The sequence below is a fragment of the Sitophilus oryzae genome, unplaced genomic scaffold (genome assembly GCF_002938485.1).
Source record: "Sitophilus oryzae breed Bouriz unplaced genomic scaffold, Soryzae_2.0 scaffold_1002_pilon_pilon, whole genome shotgun sequence".
NCBI classification, from domain to species: Eukaryota; Metazoa; Arthropoda; class Insecta; order Coleoptera; family Curculionidae; genus Sitophilus; species Sitophilus oryzae.
The window spans coordinates 884,898-905,243 of NW_022145619.1; the positions used below are offsets into that span (position 1 = coordinate 884,898).

The following is a 20,346-nucleotide window of genomic DNA, read 5'->3' on the forward strand; positions in this document are numbered from 1 at the left end:
TTTAATCAGGTTATAGCATATGATCGAAAAAAACGGCGTCCAGTTGGCTTGGAAATGACGATCGATGACATTCCCATATAATTTTACATATAAAATGACAGCGATCTTCATTTCATAGCCATTGCTCACGCCGTTTTTTTTTTCGATTATACGGTAATAGAACGTGCATATTATTTAAAAAAAACTCCAATGTTTATAAATTAATACAAAATAATTTATTAAAATATATTACAATTATTATTACCTACATTTATATTAACAAATATAAATTACAAATACGTGTATAGTAATTTATATGTTACAACGTCAGAAGTAATTTATATATTACAAAAATATATACAATATTGCATCTTAGAATAAATTAAGTTTCAAGTTTAAATAGAAGCCAGTTAAGGTACGGTTTAAATGATATGCGTAATTTATTATAGGTTAGGGTTTCTGATCCCAAAAAGCAATCGTTGTCAATCCATTATTACGTGGTTATTTCACTGCACAAAATTAATAAACATTAATAACATCGTAAAGGTAATATTTTTTTATATACCGGGTGGTGCATCAGCATCAATTATTGGTGACCCTGCTGATTTTAAAGCCAAGTCATAAATAAGTTTTTTAAAGGTCTGAATACTCATGCCTAGCCGATTTTAAGTAATTTAAGAAAAACTGTATCTATTTTTAAATTAAAACTGAACCAAGGTAAAAATGTAAAACCAGTCAAAAGTCAACATAGTACCTTAAGTTGTCAATCTATGACTTTATCATTGTCAGATGTTATCTGTTGTGCTGCCTACGCTACTACGTTATAGTACCCACTGTGTCCCCGAAATGCATTTTTGTAATTTAAAATTGATTTGAATGAGACAAAAGCCTAACGTATGCACGTATATTCGGCATACGCAAACCTTTAAAAAACCTATTTACGACTGCGCTGTAATATTAACAAGAGAGACAATATCTGGAAAGTTCAAAATTCGCATGCGATTTCCTATGTTTACAACGACGGTGCACCACCGGGTATAGCAATGACAACAGTGTAGTCAACGGGAGATGAGATCACATAGTGTCAGTTGTCAAACTTAATTTAACTTGTTAAATCCGAAATAGAAGAGCAGAAGACCTTAATATTATATTATCCCATACGTTTTATTTGTGCGAAAATGTATGGGATAATGTAGTATTAGTACAATATGATCGAAAAAAAAACGGCGTCAGCAATGGCTATGAAATGAAGATTGTTATCATTTTAAATTATAATTATGTAAAATTATATGGAGAATGTCATCGGTCTTGATTTCCCAGTCAACTGAACGACGTATTCTTCGATCATACGGTATAATATACAACATTATAACATGTATTTTATCTGTGAGAAAATAAGTAAGGTCTGCCGGCCCTTGGATATAATATTACTCTATTCTGTAAATGTCAAAATTAAATTCATAATTTCTTACACTCACCTTGTCAACTCTCGACCAGAAATAAGACCCGTTCTTGAGCGCGATCGTTGTAACTGAGCTCTTCGTTCAGCTAAAATATACAGGGTGAATAAATGTTTGTTACGGATTAACTTTATAAATAAATTTTTGACCCCGATTTATCAGTGCCGTTCTAATTTTATTCAAAATGTGTAAAAATATGATGTAGGGTAGACTCAATACTTTATTGTTTTATTTTGCGTTGTCAAATGTTGGAGTTATTCAAATTGTTATAAAAATACATAATTGTAATAAAAATATATAAGTTATAATAATTATTTATTAACACAAACATCCGATACGCTACCGAAGCAGGTAAGTCAAATTGACGTATCTAAATTCTTCGACATCTAATCTTTGACAAGTAGTAAATAAAAGCAAAAATGCAAGAAAAAATATATAATCAGGTAATTTTAAGCGAATTTCATAAATTATGGGTTTACTACAAGTATGTATATTATATAGTCACTTACTAGCGAAGAGATTCCATTATTTCCATCTATTTTTGACCGAGATCTAGCTCATGCTATACAACCAACTGTTTCACAGTCTTTTTCGATAAATCGCAATTAAGTCACTGTTAATTTAAGTTCTGCCACAATTTCCTTCTAGATTTACTATCTCTAAACAACTACCAGTTGTATATAAATAATAAATAACATAAAATAAGGCCGGTAAAGACAGAGAAATCCACAAAATTTCAAATCAAATTCGATTGTGTCAAATGAATCGTCAAACAGAACTGTCAAGGATTCCCACCCTAGGGCCCCACCTCTATCTACCACGCATGAATACAGGGATAGCATTAAACTTCTTCCTTATTTTTTTTATTCAAAGAATTAACTTGACATAAATAAATATACATACCACCTGCCGGTCTGGATCCTCTCTTTCGTTTCTGAGCACCAAAAGCACTACCACTTGATAAAGCTTCCAACAAACTAAAAGAAATTTACAAATAATAACACATATTAAGAAAAAAATTAAGGAAACACATTTAGAAAGAAAAAATAAACACTAACCTATCCATAACACCTTCTTGGTTCTGTTGCGGATTCATATCTATTAATTTCCGTTTATTTCTTTCTTCTTTGTCTTGTTCCTGTTTCAGTTTAGCTAAACGCGCTTTTTCTCGTTTCTCTTCTAGTTCTCGTTCTTTTTGATTCTCCTCTGCCGCACGCTTTATTGAAAAAAAAGAATAAAATTATACTCAAAGAAGTTTCTGAGGGATCGAAGAAGTTTCTGAGGGCTTATGATTCGAAGAAGTTTCTGAGGGCTTATGATCAAGAAAAATCACAGATCTTCCTGGGTCTGAGTAAGAACAATCTTCGGATTGTCACGGGGTTTTTAACAGGACACTGTCTCCTCAATGAACACCTCAGTAGATTGAAACTAAGAAGAAACGGCGAATGCAGATTCTGTGGGGAAGATGGTGAAACACCAGTACACCTCATCACTGAGTGCGCCGAGACGACAACCATTCGTGCCATGAACTTTGGTACGACTGATATTGGAGATGGAGAACTACCCTCTATAAAACCGTCCCAGATACTGGCTTTTGTCAAAGCCCTGGGACTGTATGATGAGTTATGATTCAAGAAAGGGGGACACAATGGATCTGTAAGGTCGAAGTGATTAACCCCCCTCCCACTCATTCTACATTCTACATTCTTCTACTCGAGATATACAGGGTGATCAAAAAATGCATGGACAACCTTCAAAAAATTGATAATTTTCATATTTTTTGATGAATAGGAATCACCCCCTGAAATGTGGTCGTGCATTTCCCCTACACCCTGTATATGCAGTGAATTAATTTTTAAACTTAACACTACTGAATTCTTTTAATCAAATTTCTTTTAATAATTGAATGTGGATGTAAAAAAATACTAACTATGAAATTGTCTTTGAAAGTTTTCAAGTCCGTGAAAAATTCTTCTAAAGTATATTTCTGTTTGTCGAACGCGTAATATTCGGCTAAGTCGCTGTACAGGCTCTCCATCTTCTTGAACATTTTCTGCAATATATCACACTGCTCGCTGGCAGATTCGGCAAATTTCTAAATACGGTCGTTAAGAAAAAAGTAATTTTAAGTTAACGGAAGGAATGGAAAAGCAACCTAGCAATGAACACTCAAGAGATAGGAGTCTACACAAATGCTTTCGTGACTTCAGGAGGCACAGGTATCTTCTCAGAGGAACTAGACACCCTACGATCTTTAAGAAAATAGTCAAAAGACATAGAGTCTAATCAAGAGAGAGAGTTAGAGAATAATTAAGAGTTAGGGAATAGCTAAGAATTAGATAATAATCAAGAGAGAAATGCAGAATAATAGATTTAGAGAACAACTGTGAGAGTTAGAGAATAGTAAAGATAGTTAGAGAATAGTCAAAAGTGTTTGAGAATAATCATGGGAGATACTAAGAAAGCAGTCAAAAGAGAGAGTTAGAGAATAATCAGAAGAGAAATGCAGAATAATCAAGAGAGTTAGAGAATAGCCGTGAGTGTTAGAGAATAGTAAAGACAGATAGAGAATAGTCAAAAAAGTTACTTAATAATAGTGAATACTTAATAAAGATATTAAGAAAATAGTCAAAAGATATAGTTAGAGACAGAGAGTTAGAGAATAGTAAAAAGCGTTAAGGCATACCCGAGGAATTAGAGAATAGTCAAGAGAGGAAGTTAGAGTAAGAGATATTATTTTAAGAAGGTATATCAGGTGTGCCCCTTTTATATGTTAAATTTGTTGAACCTAGATTAAAAATATCCCTTTTAAGTTCTAACACAATATCTCCTTCTAACCAACACAATATATATAATAAGCTCAGAGCAGCACCAAATTCCCAATATTTCAAGTCAAATTCGAATGTACCAAAATGTAGAACATTATACTCCTTTATTAATTTCTTTGATCCAAAGGCTGGATATGTTAAAAAATAGAACAAAGGATACGTCCATTACGTCAACAAATTTGTCATCGTCACTCTGAGGTATCCTGTTGTTTTGTAGGTCGGTTTTTAAATTTTTTAAATTATTGTCCATCTGTTTCAACGTTTTCTGTATCGTATCCAAAGATACTCTGCTTGCTCTATAAATAAAACATGATAAAAATAAAAAAATTCTAAAATATACAGGGTGAGTCATAAATAGTGCAAATATTTTTAGGGGTAGTATATTTTAACGTCAGAAAACCATCTATGAGGTTTTATTTTAATAAAAAACATATATGTAATATGGTATAAACAGGGTGTCCCAGAAATAAGTGCAAATATTTTAACTGGTAGTATAGTTCAACCCCAGAAACACGCCTATAAGGTTTATTTTGCGAAAAAAAAATGTTGAAAATTTACAATTTTTCTCGACATTTTCCGGGAAATTTGAAAAAACTTTTTAGTGCCACTTGTTTATTTACCTGATATTTCCCTACGGTGTATCTAAACCTTGCAGTGTTGCAACCTCCTATGTTATCCACATTCTACATAGTTCGGCGGAACATAGTTCTATATTTATAAATTCATAGACAAATTTCTACTCAAAAAATTAGGAATGTTAAATTTAACCTTGTATCAGTGCTCATTATTAATAATTATAGAAAAAAAACACATTAATTATTTTTAGTATTTACCCTTTCAATGAAAACTTAACAAAAACCACCGAAAATTAATTAAAACATTACGTTTATGACGTTTACGAAAATCTTTGTTATGCTGCAAAATAACTTTATTTTGGAATAAATTTAATAAAATGATTCATATTATTCACAATCAGGTCACAAAAAGAAATTCCTAAAATGTTTATCGTAATTTAGAATTCAATTCAAGAAATTTAGAAAACAGCCCAACGAATTTTGTTTTGTTTATTTTCTTCTCTGTTTTATTTGAACCACTGTTTTACAAAACACCTTGAAAAGCGCACATTACTTTGAATACCTTTCTGAATGAATAAATGTTGAGAATTATTGTCTCTTATCGCCACTTTACGAACTACTTTCAATCTAAGAAAATACATGTTTCACTAAACAATTATTGACAACTTATTTTGTTTTTTTCGCTATTTTTTCGATGTATTTCGACAATTCCATCGACAGCCTAACCGTCAGCCAAGAACTGCCGCGTGTGAACTGGTCCTTTGAGTCGCCGGTCGCCGCGCCGCACATAGGTCATTTTCGCTAATTTAGGCGGTAATAAATAATGCCTTTTAAAATTTAAATTATTTTTAAAACAAAAATAATTTGTTTGGTAAGAAAATAAATAAATGCGTGGGATAATGATATTTTCTTTCATTTTATGCTTGTACAGGGTGTCTTACGAAATATATTATTATTTTTTTTCATTTTATTATATCGAACTCAAACAAAAACTGTAGTTCGTTACTTTTTTGTAAGTGAATTTATTAGTATCTAGAAGGTTTACAGAAGATGTACTGTATTAGTAATTGAAAGTAAAAATTAGCTTGAACAATGAAAAAAACAACCTAAAACATTAAACAAATATAAATAAAATGATAATAACACTATTTTACTAGAGAAATTTATGTAATAATATTTTTATTTAATCACTATCGATATCCTCGTCACTACTAAGGGTACCAACATAGTGAAGCATTTAGATGCGATACTCGCCGCGATGCATCCTACGCGCACGTTTTAAGCACTGTTTTAAAACAACGAGTAAGTGCGCGTAGGATGCATCGCGGCGAACATCGCATCGAGATGCCTCGCTATGTAGGTACCCTTTTAGAGACATAATATTGATGATCATCATCATCCTGACTAATATTTTTATCAAACTCTGATGCCTGTAAAGTAGGCTCTGGAAGTAAATTAAGTACTTCTTTGATAAGTGGTTCCTTATTTGACCGTGCTCCCACACATTTAGACAAAGAGTAATAATAATAATAATTACATTTTTTAATAATTTTCACTATTTCATTATAATGTTCGTCGCCAACATGTTGCCCTAAATTTAGCGTATTCAGAACAAATGGCAAAACAGATGCATTTTTTTCCTTCAAAGAATTGCCTTCACACCAAGCAGAAAACAAGAGAGATTTTTCTATTGACATGGTACCTAAAACAATATATATTTACTCTCTTGGCACATCTTGGCAGTTAAATTTAGGATAGATTAATCGATAAAAAGATTGTGAATACGAAAAAAATGTTCTTGAAATAAATCTGTATAAATCCTGAATTATAAACCTTTTAAATACAAAGTTATGAAAAAACTATTTTTTCTTATTATTAAAACATTGTATCTTTTCGCCAAGTCACAAGCTATTTAAACGGATATTATTTTTTTTTAATAATAAATCTTACCTTATGGTATACAATAACACAACACTACTTTTTAAACTCACCTTCTATTCGTAACAACAAAATTCGAAACTTTATGAACTAATGACAGTAATTTTACTATGCGAAATAATTCAAACAAACTTTGACATTGTCATTCTGGCCATGGCCACTTCTGTTAATATTAAAATATAATATCGCAGATATAATATCTATGGGGCCCTACCTCCAAGATGAAATATAAAAAATATTTTTTTCGACATTCAATTTTTTTATTTATTAATTCCTAAAATACATAAATGACCTATGTGCGCCGTCGTGGCGGCTTGCGTCAGACGACGATGTTAAGCAACATTGCCGTAGTTACAACAATTTCAAATTCAAGACATTCGAAGCAGTCAAATTCGTATTAAATTTTAAAAATAAAACAGAGAAACATGAAAGGAAATAAACAAAACAAAATGAATTGATTATTCGTCGGGCTCTTTTCGATGTATTGAATTCTGAATTACGATAAACATTTTAGAAATTTCTTTTTGTGACCTTTATCAATAACCAATTCATTTGTGTTTTGTTCGTTTCCTTTCATGTTTTTCTGTTTTATTTTTAAAATTTAATAAGAATTTGATTGCTTCGAGTGTCTTGAATTTGAAATTGTTGAAACTACGGCAACCTCGCATGACGCAAGCTCGACACGGCGGCGCGACAAAGGAGCAGTTACCAGTGATGCGCCGCTCTCTTGGCCGACGGCCGACGCGACGGTTGGGCTGTCCATAGAATTGTTGAAATACATAGAAAAAATAGCGAAAAAACAAAATACGTATTTAAAATTGTTGAGTGAAACATGTATTTTCTTAGATTGAAAGTAGTTCGGATGGTGGCGGTAAGAGACAATAATTCTCAACATTTATTCTTTCAGAAAGGTATTCAAAGTAATGTGTGCTTTTCAAGGTGTTTTGTAAATCAGTGGTTCAAATTGTGATGAGGCCTATATGAAAATAATGTGTTAAAAACGGGGACTGTTATTTTAGTAGTTATTATAATAGCATGTACAAGTAAAGCAGCACAGTGAAGTGTATTTTAGTTAAGTGTATATCGAAAAAGAGAACTGTCATAGTTACATCGATCTGTCTCTATCTTTTTTAATGTTGGGTAAGTTTTTTAATTTAACTTTTTTAACACATTTTTTAACACATTATTAAACATTTAACTTTTAATTTATTTTATGTAATAATATCACAATCTTAAAAATGTAATGCATCTCTGCAAACTCCTTACTTTCTTGTCCCTATGGCAACACAGTGCGTCGAATTAACTGAAATCCGGGCTTGATCCGGGTAATTGGATGTAGTTGGCGATATCTGCCGGCGGTTCTCAAAATGTTGCGATTATTTTTTTAAATTTTCAAAGTTAAATAACTCGGTTATTTTCAATTTATTTTAAAAATAGTAAAGAGAAAATATGTTTATTTTGACCAGATCTACCACCCCTTAAAATGTCTGCACTCATTTCTGGGACACCCTGTATAAGATCTAGTGGTTCTCAAAGTTTAAAGAAAAAATATTTTTTTTTAATTTTCAGAGATTTTTTACCTGTCAATATGGGGCATCTCGTCGTAGAAATTCAATAGATCCGGCCATTTTGTCTCCACGGTCTCTAAAATGTAGTGAAGCAACGTGTGCTTGTTTTCGATGTCTTTCGTTCCAGTTAACTAGAAACATCCAATATTAAAAAAAAAATAATAATAATTATACAGGGTGTTTGAAAAATGTACACCGCCCAATTTCAGAGGGCGGGTGATTCCCTTGGTGATTCCTATTAGTCAAAAAATATAAAAAAGTTCCTAGAAATATGGGTCCAGAAATTAAGCGTAGTTTTAAAGTTACAGGATCTTAAACTTTTTAAAAAGAAACTTTTTTTGTAATTATTTTAAAAACCCTGTAGTCAAACTACTTGAAACTTATCAGTGTTATTTCTAGTAATAATGGCAAACACTTTGTTGAATATAATTATTGTGAAAAAATGTACGCGACTGACTTTTCTTGCAATTTTTTTAGAATTTCCAATTTTTTTAGAATAAGCAACTAAAAATACAACTTTTTTGCTCTTGTATCAGAATTCTATCTAGAACTGTTTTCGAGAAAAAAAAAACAAAACCAATTCATTGCAGGTGTCTAGACTCTGTGTGTGTGTGACTCTCTGTAACTAAAAACTAAAGTATTAAAATGATTAAAACAAATGATGTTAAGTGCTTCTAACAGAATATCATTTTTCATATTTTTTGATGTAGAGAAACAACCCCCAAAATTGCGCTATGCATTTTTCAAACACCCTATATAATTAAATTGGGTTAAAACCATTATTACTTTAGTTAAAAAATTAATTTCAAAGCCAAAGGCACCGGCATTTTTGCTTCCGGAATTCATGTAGTTGCCCATCAGTAGTACCAGTTCTAGTATTCTAGCAAACTTTTTACTTTTCTTTACTTGTTCGCAGGCAGAGGTAGCGGCTATAATATCCTACAATAAATCAAATATTATTATTATACCTTATTACTGAAGAAATCTTTGAAGAAAAAATCAGCGTCCAGCTTGTCCTGGCATGGAAATGGAATCGATGACATTTCCCATATAATTTTACATACAAAATAACATCAAACTGCGTTTCCACTAGGGTTGTTAGACGTCCGAAGACTCCGGAAAAATCATTATAATATCCCGGAAAGCGTTAAGCAAATTATAAAATTAAATATTATAATGTTCACAAAATAAAATAAAATACACACTTATACTTAATAGTATTCCGTCACATTTTTCGATACCTTCGTTCCTTTAGGATATCTACTTTGAATAAGAAGACTAAGGAAGGAGCATATCAAAAATCTTAGGTACACCGCGATGGGCCTCAAATATGGCCGACTTAAATTCCGGTTTATCAGTGCCGTTCTAATTTTATTTAAAAAATGTAAAACTATGATGTAGGGCATTGTGTAGGGTAGACGTGGGGTAGACTCAATAATTTGTTATTTTATTTTACGTTGTGAATAAATGTTGGTAGTTATTAAAATTGTTATAAAAATATATAATTCTAATAAAAATAGATTTCACTCAATTTTTGCCGAGATCTACCGCACGCTACACAACCAATTATTTTAGAGTCTTTTTCGATAAATCGCGATAGTGTCACTGTTAATTTAAGTTCTGCCACAATTTCCATCTAGATTTACTACCTTTATACAACTATCAGTAGTAGAATAAATAATAAATAACATAAAATAAGCTCCGTAAAGACTGACAAATCCACAAAATTTCAAATCAAATTCAAATGTGTCAAATGGATCGTCAAACAGAACTGTCAAGGATCCCCACCCTAGAGTGCTTTTTCCGCCCACCATGCATGAATACATGGATAGCATTATGCTCCTTCCTTAGTCTTCTTATTCAAAGGATACCTAGTTATTTACCTTCATTTATGTGATGTATTTACCTCAAAAGAGACTCACCCTGTAACTTTTTTTATTTTTTTAGATAAAAAAACGAGATTTGATAGGTTAGTATATGATATAAATTGGGACTGATTGACGTATTATTTCCTGCTTCACAGGAAATGACTACAACTTTTGATTTTTAAATGACATCCTCAGTATTTTTTTTATTTCATTTGATAGAAAAATACATTCTGAATAGAATGACATATCATGTCAACAATGACATTTTCAGTTAAAACAAAATTGTATTTTAAATTTCAATTTAAAGACTGCCATAAATGTAACTACAATTTGACCCAAAATACCAAGTATGTGGTACCAAATTATTTGTAAAAAATGCTTTGTTCTAATATGCCAATGAGCCACCCTCGTCCCATTTGAAAAAATTGAGATATGATTAAAAATATAAGAAGTTTTTAACACAGCCATGGCATCCTAGATTGAAATTTAAAATACGATTTTTTAAGCGAGAATGTCAAAAGTTGACATATGATATGCTCTTCTATTCAGAATGTCAGTGTCTATTCAATAAAGTAAAAAAAAATACCGAGGGTACAACAGACGGGGAAACAGAAACTGACCGAAAATATACTAATAAAAAAAATATCTGAAAAAATAGAAAAGTTATAGAGGTGAGCCACTTTTGAGAAACTATAAAACATATATTAAACAGTTTAAAATACTTACCGGTTTCGTATCGTGAACCATTTCCACAAAATGGTGCTTGAAACTGATGGATTTCAGTCTCGGTAACAGTCTTTTAACTTCGGACATTTCCACGCAGAACTGTTCCGGTTCCGTCAAGTCCTTGTACTGACCTCGCAGTTCTCGCAGCATCGTCAATTGATCCGGCGGCGGCAAATACTATATTAACACGCATTATATTCAATTACTTATATTATTTCATCGTTAAAATTAACGACAATAATATCCTAGAATTAGAGAATAATCAAGAGAGTTAGAGAACGGGGGCAAATACTATAATAATACCCTGTATATTCGATTATTTATATTATTCCACCGTTAGAATTAGTGACTATAATATCCTAGAGTTAGTGAATAGTAAAAAGAGTTAGAGGATAGTAAAGAGAGTTAGAGAATAGCCAAGAGCGTTAGAGAATAGCCAAGAGAGTTAGAGAATAGTAAAGAGAGTTAGAGAATAACCGAGAACGTTAGAGAATAGTAAAGAAAGTTAGATAATAGTAGAGTTAGAGAATAGCCAAGAGCGTTAGATAATAGTAAAGAGAGTTAGAGAATAGTCAAGAGTGTCAGAGAATAGTAAATAGAGTTAGAGAATACTCAAAAGATCTATGGTATAGTGTCAAATGGAATTTAGAGAATAGTGAAGAGAGAGTTGAAAATAGTAAAGAGAATACTGTAGTACCAATACCTGTATCAACTGTTCCGTAACGTTATCGGTTAATACGGATTCGTCGCATCTGAGCAGTGCTTTTTTGATACTCTCGTACTCCATGTGTTTCAGGGTACCGTTGAGCAAGATCCAGATGTTTTGAGCCGATTTTCCGTCCAGTACTTTCAGTTGCTTTGTTTTTTTCAACGTACCGCCATTCGTAACTCTAAAAATGAACAAAATTAAATAAAAAAATAAAAATAAAAAATATAAGGAAAGAGTTTAATAAGTCTTAGTTTTTTCGATATTTACCCGCTGCCAAGATCTTCTTTCGGAGTTTTTAGCGGTTTAGATGAGAATTTCTTCGCCAAACCGTCTAATATGTCCGGTTCCGCCAAATCTTCCTCTTTAGCTTTGACCCAAAAGGAATTTTCCGACAATTTCTGAGGCAAAATCTACCAAAAAAATTACATAAAATAGTTTCAAAGAGATTTTTTATTTGAAGCATATTTACGGTTTTCCAATTGGCTTTCTTTAAGGGTCCCTTCACTTCCCACTTTTTCTTAGGTTTCAATCCGTGAGGTAACGTAAGAACGGCTGCCCCTAGAGGAGGAACCATTCCCGGCAAAGGTACCATTCCAAAGGGAGGAGGGGGAGGTCCTCCAGGTCCTCCTGGTGGTGGGGGCGGAGGTCTGCCTGTCTGAGGAAACGGTGGTGGTAGGGGAAGTCCTGACAAAACAACAAAACTGTTTATACAAACGTGGACAAGATAATGATTGGGTATTGATAATAATAACCGGTTCACATGCTTCCGATCGTAATCACATGCTTCCGATCGTAAACCTGAATCGCTAATATTAGTCCCAATCTCATGGATATGAATCCATGTAAACGAATGCCAGCGCTATAGTGCCTTAGTACTAACAAGTTCTGAGAAATCTGGGATATTTTATATTCTCAGGACTAATGTTAATACCAAAAAAATAGAAGACGTTAGAGGAGAGAGAAAGAGCTAGAGAATGACTAAGAGTTAGAGAATAGTCAAAAGATAGCTAGAAAGAAGTTAAGAATAGTCGAGAAAGACTAAAAAAATAAATAAAAGATCTAGTTAGAAAATAGCCAAGAGAGAGTTAGAGAGACTAATCAAGAAAGAGTACGAAAATAGTAAAGATAGATAGTCGCGAAAAAGTTAGAAAATAGGCAAAAAAGGGATAAAAAATAGTCAGGAGTAGCCAAGAGTGAGTTAGAGAATAGTCAAGAGAGAAAGAAAGAGTTGAGAATAGTCGAGAAAGACTAAGAAAATAGTCAAAAGATCTAGTTAGAAAATAGCCAAGAGAGTTAGAGACTAATCAAGAAAGAGTTGGAGAATAATAAAGATAGTTATAATATTCGCGAGAAAGTTAGACAAAAGGAAAAAGTGAGAGTTAGAGAATACCCAATAGAGAAAGTTAGATAATAGTTAAGAAAGTTAGAGAATCATCAACAGAATTAGAGAATAGTGAAGGGCAGTTAGTAGACAGGCAAGAGAAAGTTAGAGAGAGAGTGTGTTCCATTTAACTTGTGACCTAATAGACACTGACATATTCTTTTATAAAATTTAATTGGTTTTTGCACGCTTTTTACGAATAATATATAATATATATAATCAATATAATTTGTGTACACTAAAAATACGAACTCACCTGGCATAGGCGGCGGTGGAGGTCCTCCACCCACCACTTTCCCAGGCATGGGAGGTGGGGGAGGGGCACCCATACCAGGCATTGGTGGAGGAGGCGGAGCAATTCCTGCAGGACCCCCTCCCATATTAGGCATGGGTGGAGGAGGAGGTGGGGGAGGTCCACCGGTACCTCCCGACTGAACGGCGTTAATTTTACTGACTAGAAGGGGGTCCAATTTTCCGGTACTTCCCGCATTTCCGGTAAGGTTTTGCATCAGCATTTCCACCCGAGCTTCCGCTTCGCTTTTGGCGGCCAGGGCTTCGTCTAGTTGGTTCTGGAGTTGCTGGTACCGTTCTTTGTTCTCTAATGGCGGCTTGTCTAATGATATTAACAATATCTATTACTATGATTACATATTTATTTGTGGAACTTATAACCCTAGACATATATACTTACATATATAATCTAGGATTACAATGACGTACAGTTAAAAAAAATATTTATTAAACTAAGGAAAAGCTTTTTTTTAATTTTTTTAAAAAAATTTGGAATAGGAAGAATTTTTTGAATTACCTTTCAAATATTGTCAAAAAAATCTTACCTCTTAATTCGTCCAGCAAAGGTTGCAGATCTAGATCGACGTGATTTTTTTTGAAATCGGGATCTAAGCCGGACTTGTGCAAAACGACCTGAGACACACATTCCTCAATAATTTTGAAATATGCCGGTCTGAAAATATGTATAACAAAAATCGTATGCTAAACCGTTTGATAAACCACATCAATAAAATAACAAAAAGTAAAAAAACTAAAATATAAGGTAAAAAAATTACCTTTTTTAATTTTTTTTCAGTTTACCTGATATTAAAATCGTCCCTTATGAACAACAAGTGCTGCAGTATACTGAGGAAATAGGGTTCCGATGCCGTTTCTAGGGTTATGTTTTTCAACACTTCGAAACAGTCTTGCATGTCGTCCATATCGATGCGTACTTTATCGAATCGATCGTGCAATTCGTCCGCGTCCGCTTCCTTCTCTCTTTCAAATACATCAAACTGGGTTTTTATTATCGGATTTGTCTCGTTCTTCAATTCAACTAGAACATAATATACACGGTGTAAAAAAAACAGTGTTAGAGAAGCTGAACAAATTAGGCAAAGATAATAAAGTCCTCCTACTCTGTGTGACAGCCCACCAAGGGATAGAAGGCAATGAAAAATCAAACAATCTGGCTCATTTTTAAGACCATTGGTAACCATTAGTAGAAGGTTCTTTCTCACAAAACTATAATAGAGAAAATTAAAGTAAAATGCCTTACCTAGTTTATCGTACAGTCCGTTCCTCACTATTTCGTTTCTTAAATGCATCCTATATTCGAAATCTTCGGTCTCTGATAACAGAGCGTTTATCAGCTGGAAGCACATGCTCTGAAAGCAAAGAAATATTCATAAAAAAATTGGCGGTGCATTTTTCTTCAATTTTCCTTCGTATTCTATAAATTCACTTACTTGCAATTCCGCATTATTAGTCTTTATAATTCCCCTGACTACAGGCAGAAACCGTTCTCTCTCTTGATCTTCTGCAACTTTTGTAATAGCTAACAAAACTTTTTTGACACCGTATTCTTCGCCTTGCGACAAAACACACACGGGAGCCAATATCTAAAACGAAAATGTCAAATACGCAACTCGAATAAATTGTTTTTGTTTAATTTATTTACCTTTAAGGCTTGAGTCATCACTTGAGGTTTCTCATAGTCCAAACACCTAGCCACGATTTCGTGCGCCTTTTCGTTAAGAAAAAAGTTTTTGATGCCCCACGTATTGTTCATGAACTTTTCCAGGCAACGCAGGCACTCATACTGCAGTTTCACATCGTTACTATGACATGATTAAATTTAATAAAACGACCGAATACAATATAAAACTATTGGCACTTACTGCTTTAGTCCCACCTCGATAATTTTCAGAATTATATCCATGCCATCGTTGCCAAATCTCTCCACCCAGCTGAGGGGATTATTGGCTAGTGCTACCCTCAGACTTTCCGTACACGAGAGAAGTTTGTTCAGTTGTAAATATTCGCCGCGAAGATGTTGCTCTAAGTACATGTGATAATCTTCGGGTTCGTTAAATCTATTTCCGCCTAAAATCATGACATACAGATTGTTAACTAGACAGTTACTTATAGGGGAACAGAATGGCAACACTGCCTATTGAGAACGCATGCACTTATAGGGTTTTCTGCCGACTCGTCCCGTCGCGTCGTCTACCGACGAGCGGGCCGAGGTTGCCATATTTCCACCATAAAGCTCTTGCCGCGAGTAATAAACAAATTAACAACCTGTATATTGTCGAGCGGACAAAGTAAGAGAAAAGCGAGTTCTGTAATCAACAGATATTCCAAGCCAGACAGCAGAATTTACTGGTAGGGGACAGAATGCTACAGAAAATTACAGAGTTACAGTGAGAAGTCCTGGAAGCAGCCGCTACAGTATATAAGGCGCTTCCCGCGCTCGGCAGTCAGTTGGTTTTTGGATAGTGCTCCGTAATAGAAAAATTTTGGATAACTGGCGAAGGTGCCGGAAAATAATTTTAATAGTCCGTTATACCGTATGATCGAAAAAAAATGGCGTCCAGTTGGCTGGGAAATGAACATCGATGACATTTCCCATATAAAGTGACAGCGATCTTCATTCCATAGCCATCGCTGACGCCGTTTTTTCTCGATCATACGGTGTTATTAGTAGTGTATAAAATGTGTATATAGTGTGAAAAATAAATTTGTTAAGTATTTTATCATGAGTTTAAATTAGTGGACCCACGGAATTCGTAACAATACCTTATATCTAAATCTAATTACTAGTTTATTTAATCTCTAATTAGTAATTTAATTAGAGAAACTTGGTCCATGTACACCTGGACCGCGTCATCCCGCCTTTAAGGTCAAGATCAGGTGTTATGATAGTATGGATCAAGTCAACCAGATGCTGCCATATAAATACCGGTGTTTCTCAAAAGTGGCTCACCCCTATAACTTTTTAATCACCAAAAAAACATTTTTATTGTATCTATCTCACCTGTTTCAGTTCTGTTTTTATTCTGCATGACCAACATCTTCCTCTTCTGATCCAGCGGCATATTGCGTAATGGTTTTTTCTTATCATCCTTCAGATTCATATCGCTCTGTAATAATTTGATGAAATGAATACAGTAAAAATGCTGACTTAAGTAGCTAATATGCTTTTATGTAATGGTTTAACATGTCCAAATAAAAAGATTAAGAAAGGACTATAATGAGACTGAATTAGAGATGAGCAAATGCAAGACAAAGACCAAGCCCGCCTTGGTCTTGGTCTCTCTCTTCTTATAATAATATACATATTCATATTAATACCCCATCGCGATCCCTCTAAGTTCTTTGCTATACTCATTTTATTCATTATTCTTAATCATTTTATTCAAAGAGTAAAATAATATTTATATTTGTAGTACCAACCAAAAGTTCTTCGAAATTCGTAATAACCTCTTCCTCGGACATGCTGTCAACTTGCTTTGAATAGTCCTCCTCGTCTTGTAAAATTTCACCCTCGGACGTAGGTCTAGGGTTCATCATAGATGTCGGTCTTTGACCAGTGGGCTTTCTTGTGGTACCCGTTTTGAACCATGACTCCAACTGACCAATAAAAAACGATTTTTAAAACACTTTAAATAAAAAAAATGTTCATTTTTTAATTCTGCATCTAATAAAAAAAATATATACAGGGTGTTCCATTTAAAAAAATGAAGAAAAATTATTTTATTTGTTTTAGAATTGTCATGAAATTTTGAACACCCTGTATGATTTTAGGTTTTGATATTTATAATAAAGTTAGTACAGACAAACTGTAGTAAGTACCTAGAATAGTTTTTATTTCTGAACACATCTTATATTTTTAATATTTTTTTTAAAGTCTGAAAATATATTTATATTTCGTTTATTTATTTACATCTCTGAAATTATCAAAACAAATCTAGTAATATCTTAAGACTATGTAAAACGATCAAAAATGAAGCCAAAAATGCAATAATATATAGGGTGTTCCATTTAAAAAAAAATCCCCATCCACTCACACTTTTTTAGACCACCTTGTAGAAGTTAAAATATTTTCCTGAAAGAGACCCTAGTACATACTTTACTTGTGCACTTAAAAATATTTCTAAGATCTTTTTGGTTTTAAAAAAAGTTCATTCAATAAGAAATTTGTGAAATAATTGTACTCTACAGGTACTTAAAAATGTAGATGTTGTAGCTGTAACTGTATTTTTACCAAGAACGGCTAAATATCTTTCTTTGTTGCACATTTTATTGGGGTTCTCTAGAATGGTACTGTACGACGGAAAAAAGAAACGGCGCCCAGTTAGTTTGGAAATGACGATCGATGACAGTCCCCATACAATTTTACATATAAAATGACAGCGATCTTCATTTCATAACCATCGCTGACGCCGCCTTTTTTTTTCAAGCATTTGTATTTCCTTGGCAGTTTACTGACGATTCTAGTATAGCAAGCAAGGAAGAACTTGCTATATAGTCTGTCCAAAAAAAGGATCCCAGGCAATGACAGTTGCATATTATGTCATTTTATATCATAGATAAAGTTTGTTATGCCATTTTTTGGATGTCACCTGTCGAAATCTTACTTGTTCTTTGGACTGACTATACCCCTAAGGGGTGTAAACTTGTAAACACTAGAGGAAAGCAACCATATATGGAATAGTATCCCTACTATGGAAACCCGCCATTCCTCTGAAACAAATACCCCCAATCGCAAGACAGTGATTTTTAATCTTTTTCCATCATTGTACTAACACTCTGTAGTCTGTAGGTATAAAAATATTAATTGTTTTATAAAAATAAGTACTAAAAAATACTTACAAAGCCTCCAGATTTTGTTTTCTCGTGTCTCGATGACATTTTGTTCAATGTATTCTTAAAATATCCTGCAACATAATTAAATCTAAATAATAAAAATAATAATCTTAAATGGTCATTAACATAAAATTCCAAGTGTAAATAATAAATGGTAGCAAAACTGTCATTACTTTTCTTGGTACAAAAAATATAGTAACAATCTAAAACAACATACATCACTTATATGTTTGTATGTTCATAAAATATGATCGTTTTTACATGGTACATGAAGAACTGTAGTTTAAATAATGTTATTAGCAACAAGTGGTTGTACTTGTTGCCAAACATATCAGTCAATAGTAGAGAACAAAAACTTTAAAGATACTAAGATCAGGTTATTTATATACAATTTCTAAGTGACATATTAAAGGAAATGTACCGCGAAATGCTATTAATATTTCTCCAATATTTAACTCATTCCAAAAAAAGCGAGGAGCGAGGATTATAGTAATAACCCAAAATCGAGAATGATGTCATGCAATGATTCTCTATGAAAAACAACATAATATACATAAAATATTGATAAATAAAATAGGTTATTGATAATTACCTTATTAAAAACTAAAATTAGTGTTCCTATATATCGTTAAAACAAAATTACATCGATATTTTATTATTAAAAACATGGAAAAACATTCAAAAAGGCAGAAGACGTTTATTGACACACATTCAGGTGACATTTGTCAGATTTGTCTGTCATTATAACCACAGAAGAAAACTAAAATTCATCGCCTTTTTACGCATAGAGGCCATATACGGTTTTTGACGTCACGAAATTAGTCAAAATTTTTGCAACAATTTTTTGCAAAAAATTTTTTATTTAATGATCATTTTACTTTTTATTAAGATAAAGAAGTCATACACAAAACTACTATTTATTTTTAATCGCGTTATATTTATTGAATATCATAAGGATATCATTAAAATCTAGACTTTAGCAAAGAGTACTTTTTGCATATAACGTAAACAGTTCGCTTGGTGTCTTTCTTCCTTTCATTCCCGAGGAGTGGAGTCGGTGACCTTGACTCCTTTTAAATTTGAATTATTGTAAGGCGAAAAATTCAAAAAAGAAAAATATTAAAAAAATGTTTCTATTGCTTATAAAATTTGATATAGGTACTTGTGTATATTCAGAGACAATGCAATCCATGGCTATTCTGAAACATATAAAGGAGTATCTATATAATTATAGGGCGATTAAAAAGGATAGAATGTTTCCAGACACACAAATCTATTACCAAAAAATCATTTTTTCTCGAATTTTAAACTACACCATTTAAAAATCAATTTTACTCAGTCTAAAAATAAATGAGAACTTTGTTGAGGCCAGCTGGCAGTTAACGCTATTAAAAAATAAAAAAGAGTACGGGTTGGTACGGGTCAATAAATGACGTCTAGGGCTTGCCCTCGCCAAAATTCCCATCTAGCCGTATTTGACGCCGTTTTTTTTCGATCAGCTCTAAAAAGAAGAAAATATACTTCAAATTAACACATTTACATTTACACAATTTATATGATATAAAAAACCTTTTTTATTAAATTTAAAAACTCCTGTTAAGTAAGTTAATAAAAATTTCGTCATTTTTCTTTAATTGTTACCTACGAAAAATGAGATATAAATAAAGTATGTAAAAAAAGCAAAACCGCAAAAGTCTTGCATGCTTGGTCTAACATTGTGCTTGTCGGTCTTGGTCTTGGTCTTGCACAAATAGCAAGATCAAGACTAGTCTTGCTCATCACTAATTTCAAAACTTAGCAAAAAATTTTATGATATATGCATTTTTCTCCAAAATGTTTTCTTCGTGTAAAGAAAATTACAGGGACATATTGTATACAGGGTGTTTCTAAAAACATGTGCCATCTCTTGTGGGGAGATTCCTCACGTGAGAATAAGATTTATATTCTATATCAATATAGGTCCGATTCTGCTTTGTTTCGTAGCTACAAGAGGTTAAAGTTTTCATTTTTTTTTCTATTTATTATAAATTCTTTGATAATTTATTTTCTTCCAAATGTCTTTATTGACTGGAACGAAATTTTGAGGGTAAAAGTAACCACAAGTACCTCAATGGGCACATACCCCAGTATTCTTCAGGCAGAAATGTACACTATCGAAAGATGCGTACA

The 20,346-nt window shown here is 32.9% G+C and overlaps 1 protein-coding gene across 1 annotated transcript; it reads right to left on the reverse strand.

The window, feature by feature from the left end:
- Positions 1 to 248: 248 nt before the first annotated feature.
- LOC115888011 (protein diaphanous) lies at positions 249 to 18,902 on the reverse strand. Its single transcript, XM_030907609.1, has 23 exons — positions 18,770 to 18,902; positions 18,184 to 18,248; positions 16,765 to 16,941; positions 16,346 to 16,451; positions 15,207 to 15,411; positions 14,987 to 15,146; positions 14,775 to 14,927; positions 14,585 to 14,693; positions 14,125 to 14,362; positions 13,869 to 13,996; positions 13,289 to 13,645; positions 12,121 to 12,335; positions 11,919 to 12,061; positions 11,646 to 11,832; positions 10,943 to 11,119; positions 9,135 to 9,287; positions 8,361 to 8,479; positions 4,428 to 4,563; positions 3,370 to 3,534; positions 2,498 to 2,655; positions 2,343 to 2,416; positions 1,458 to 1,527; positions 249 to 488 (listed from the first exon to the last, which is right to left on the reverse strand). Exons 2-23 carry the CDS (start codon positions 18,220 to 18,222, stop codon positions 473 to 475), a joined length of 3,285 nt encoding a protein of 1,094 aa, XP_030763469.1. The 5' UTR covers positions 18,223 to 18,248; positions 18,770 to 18,902; the 3' UTR covers positions 249 to 472.
- Positions 18,903 to 20,346: the final 1,444 nt, after the last annotated feature.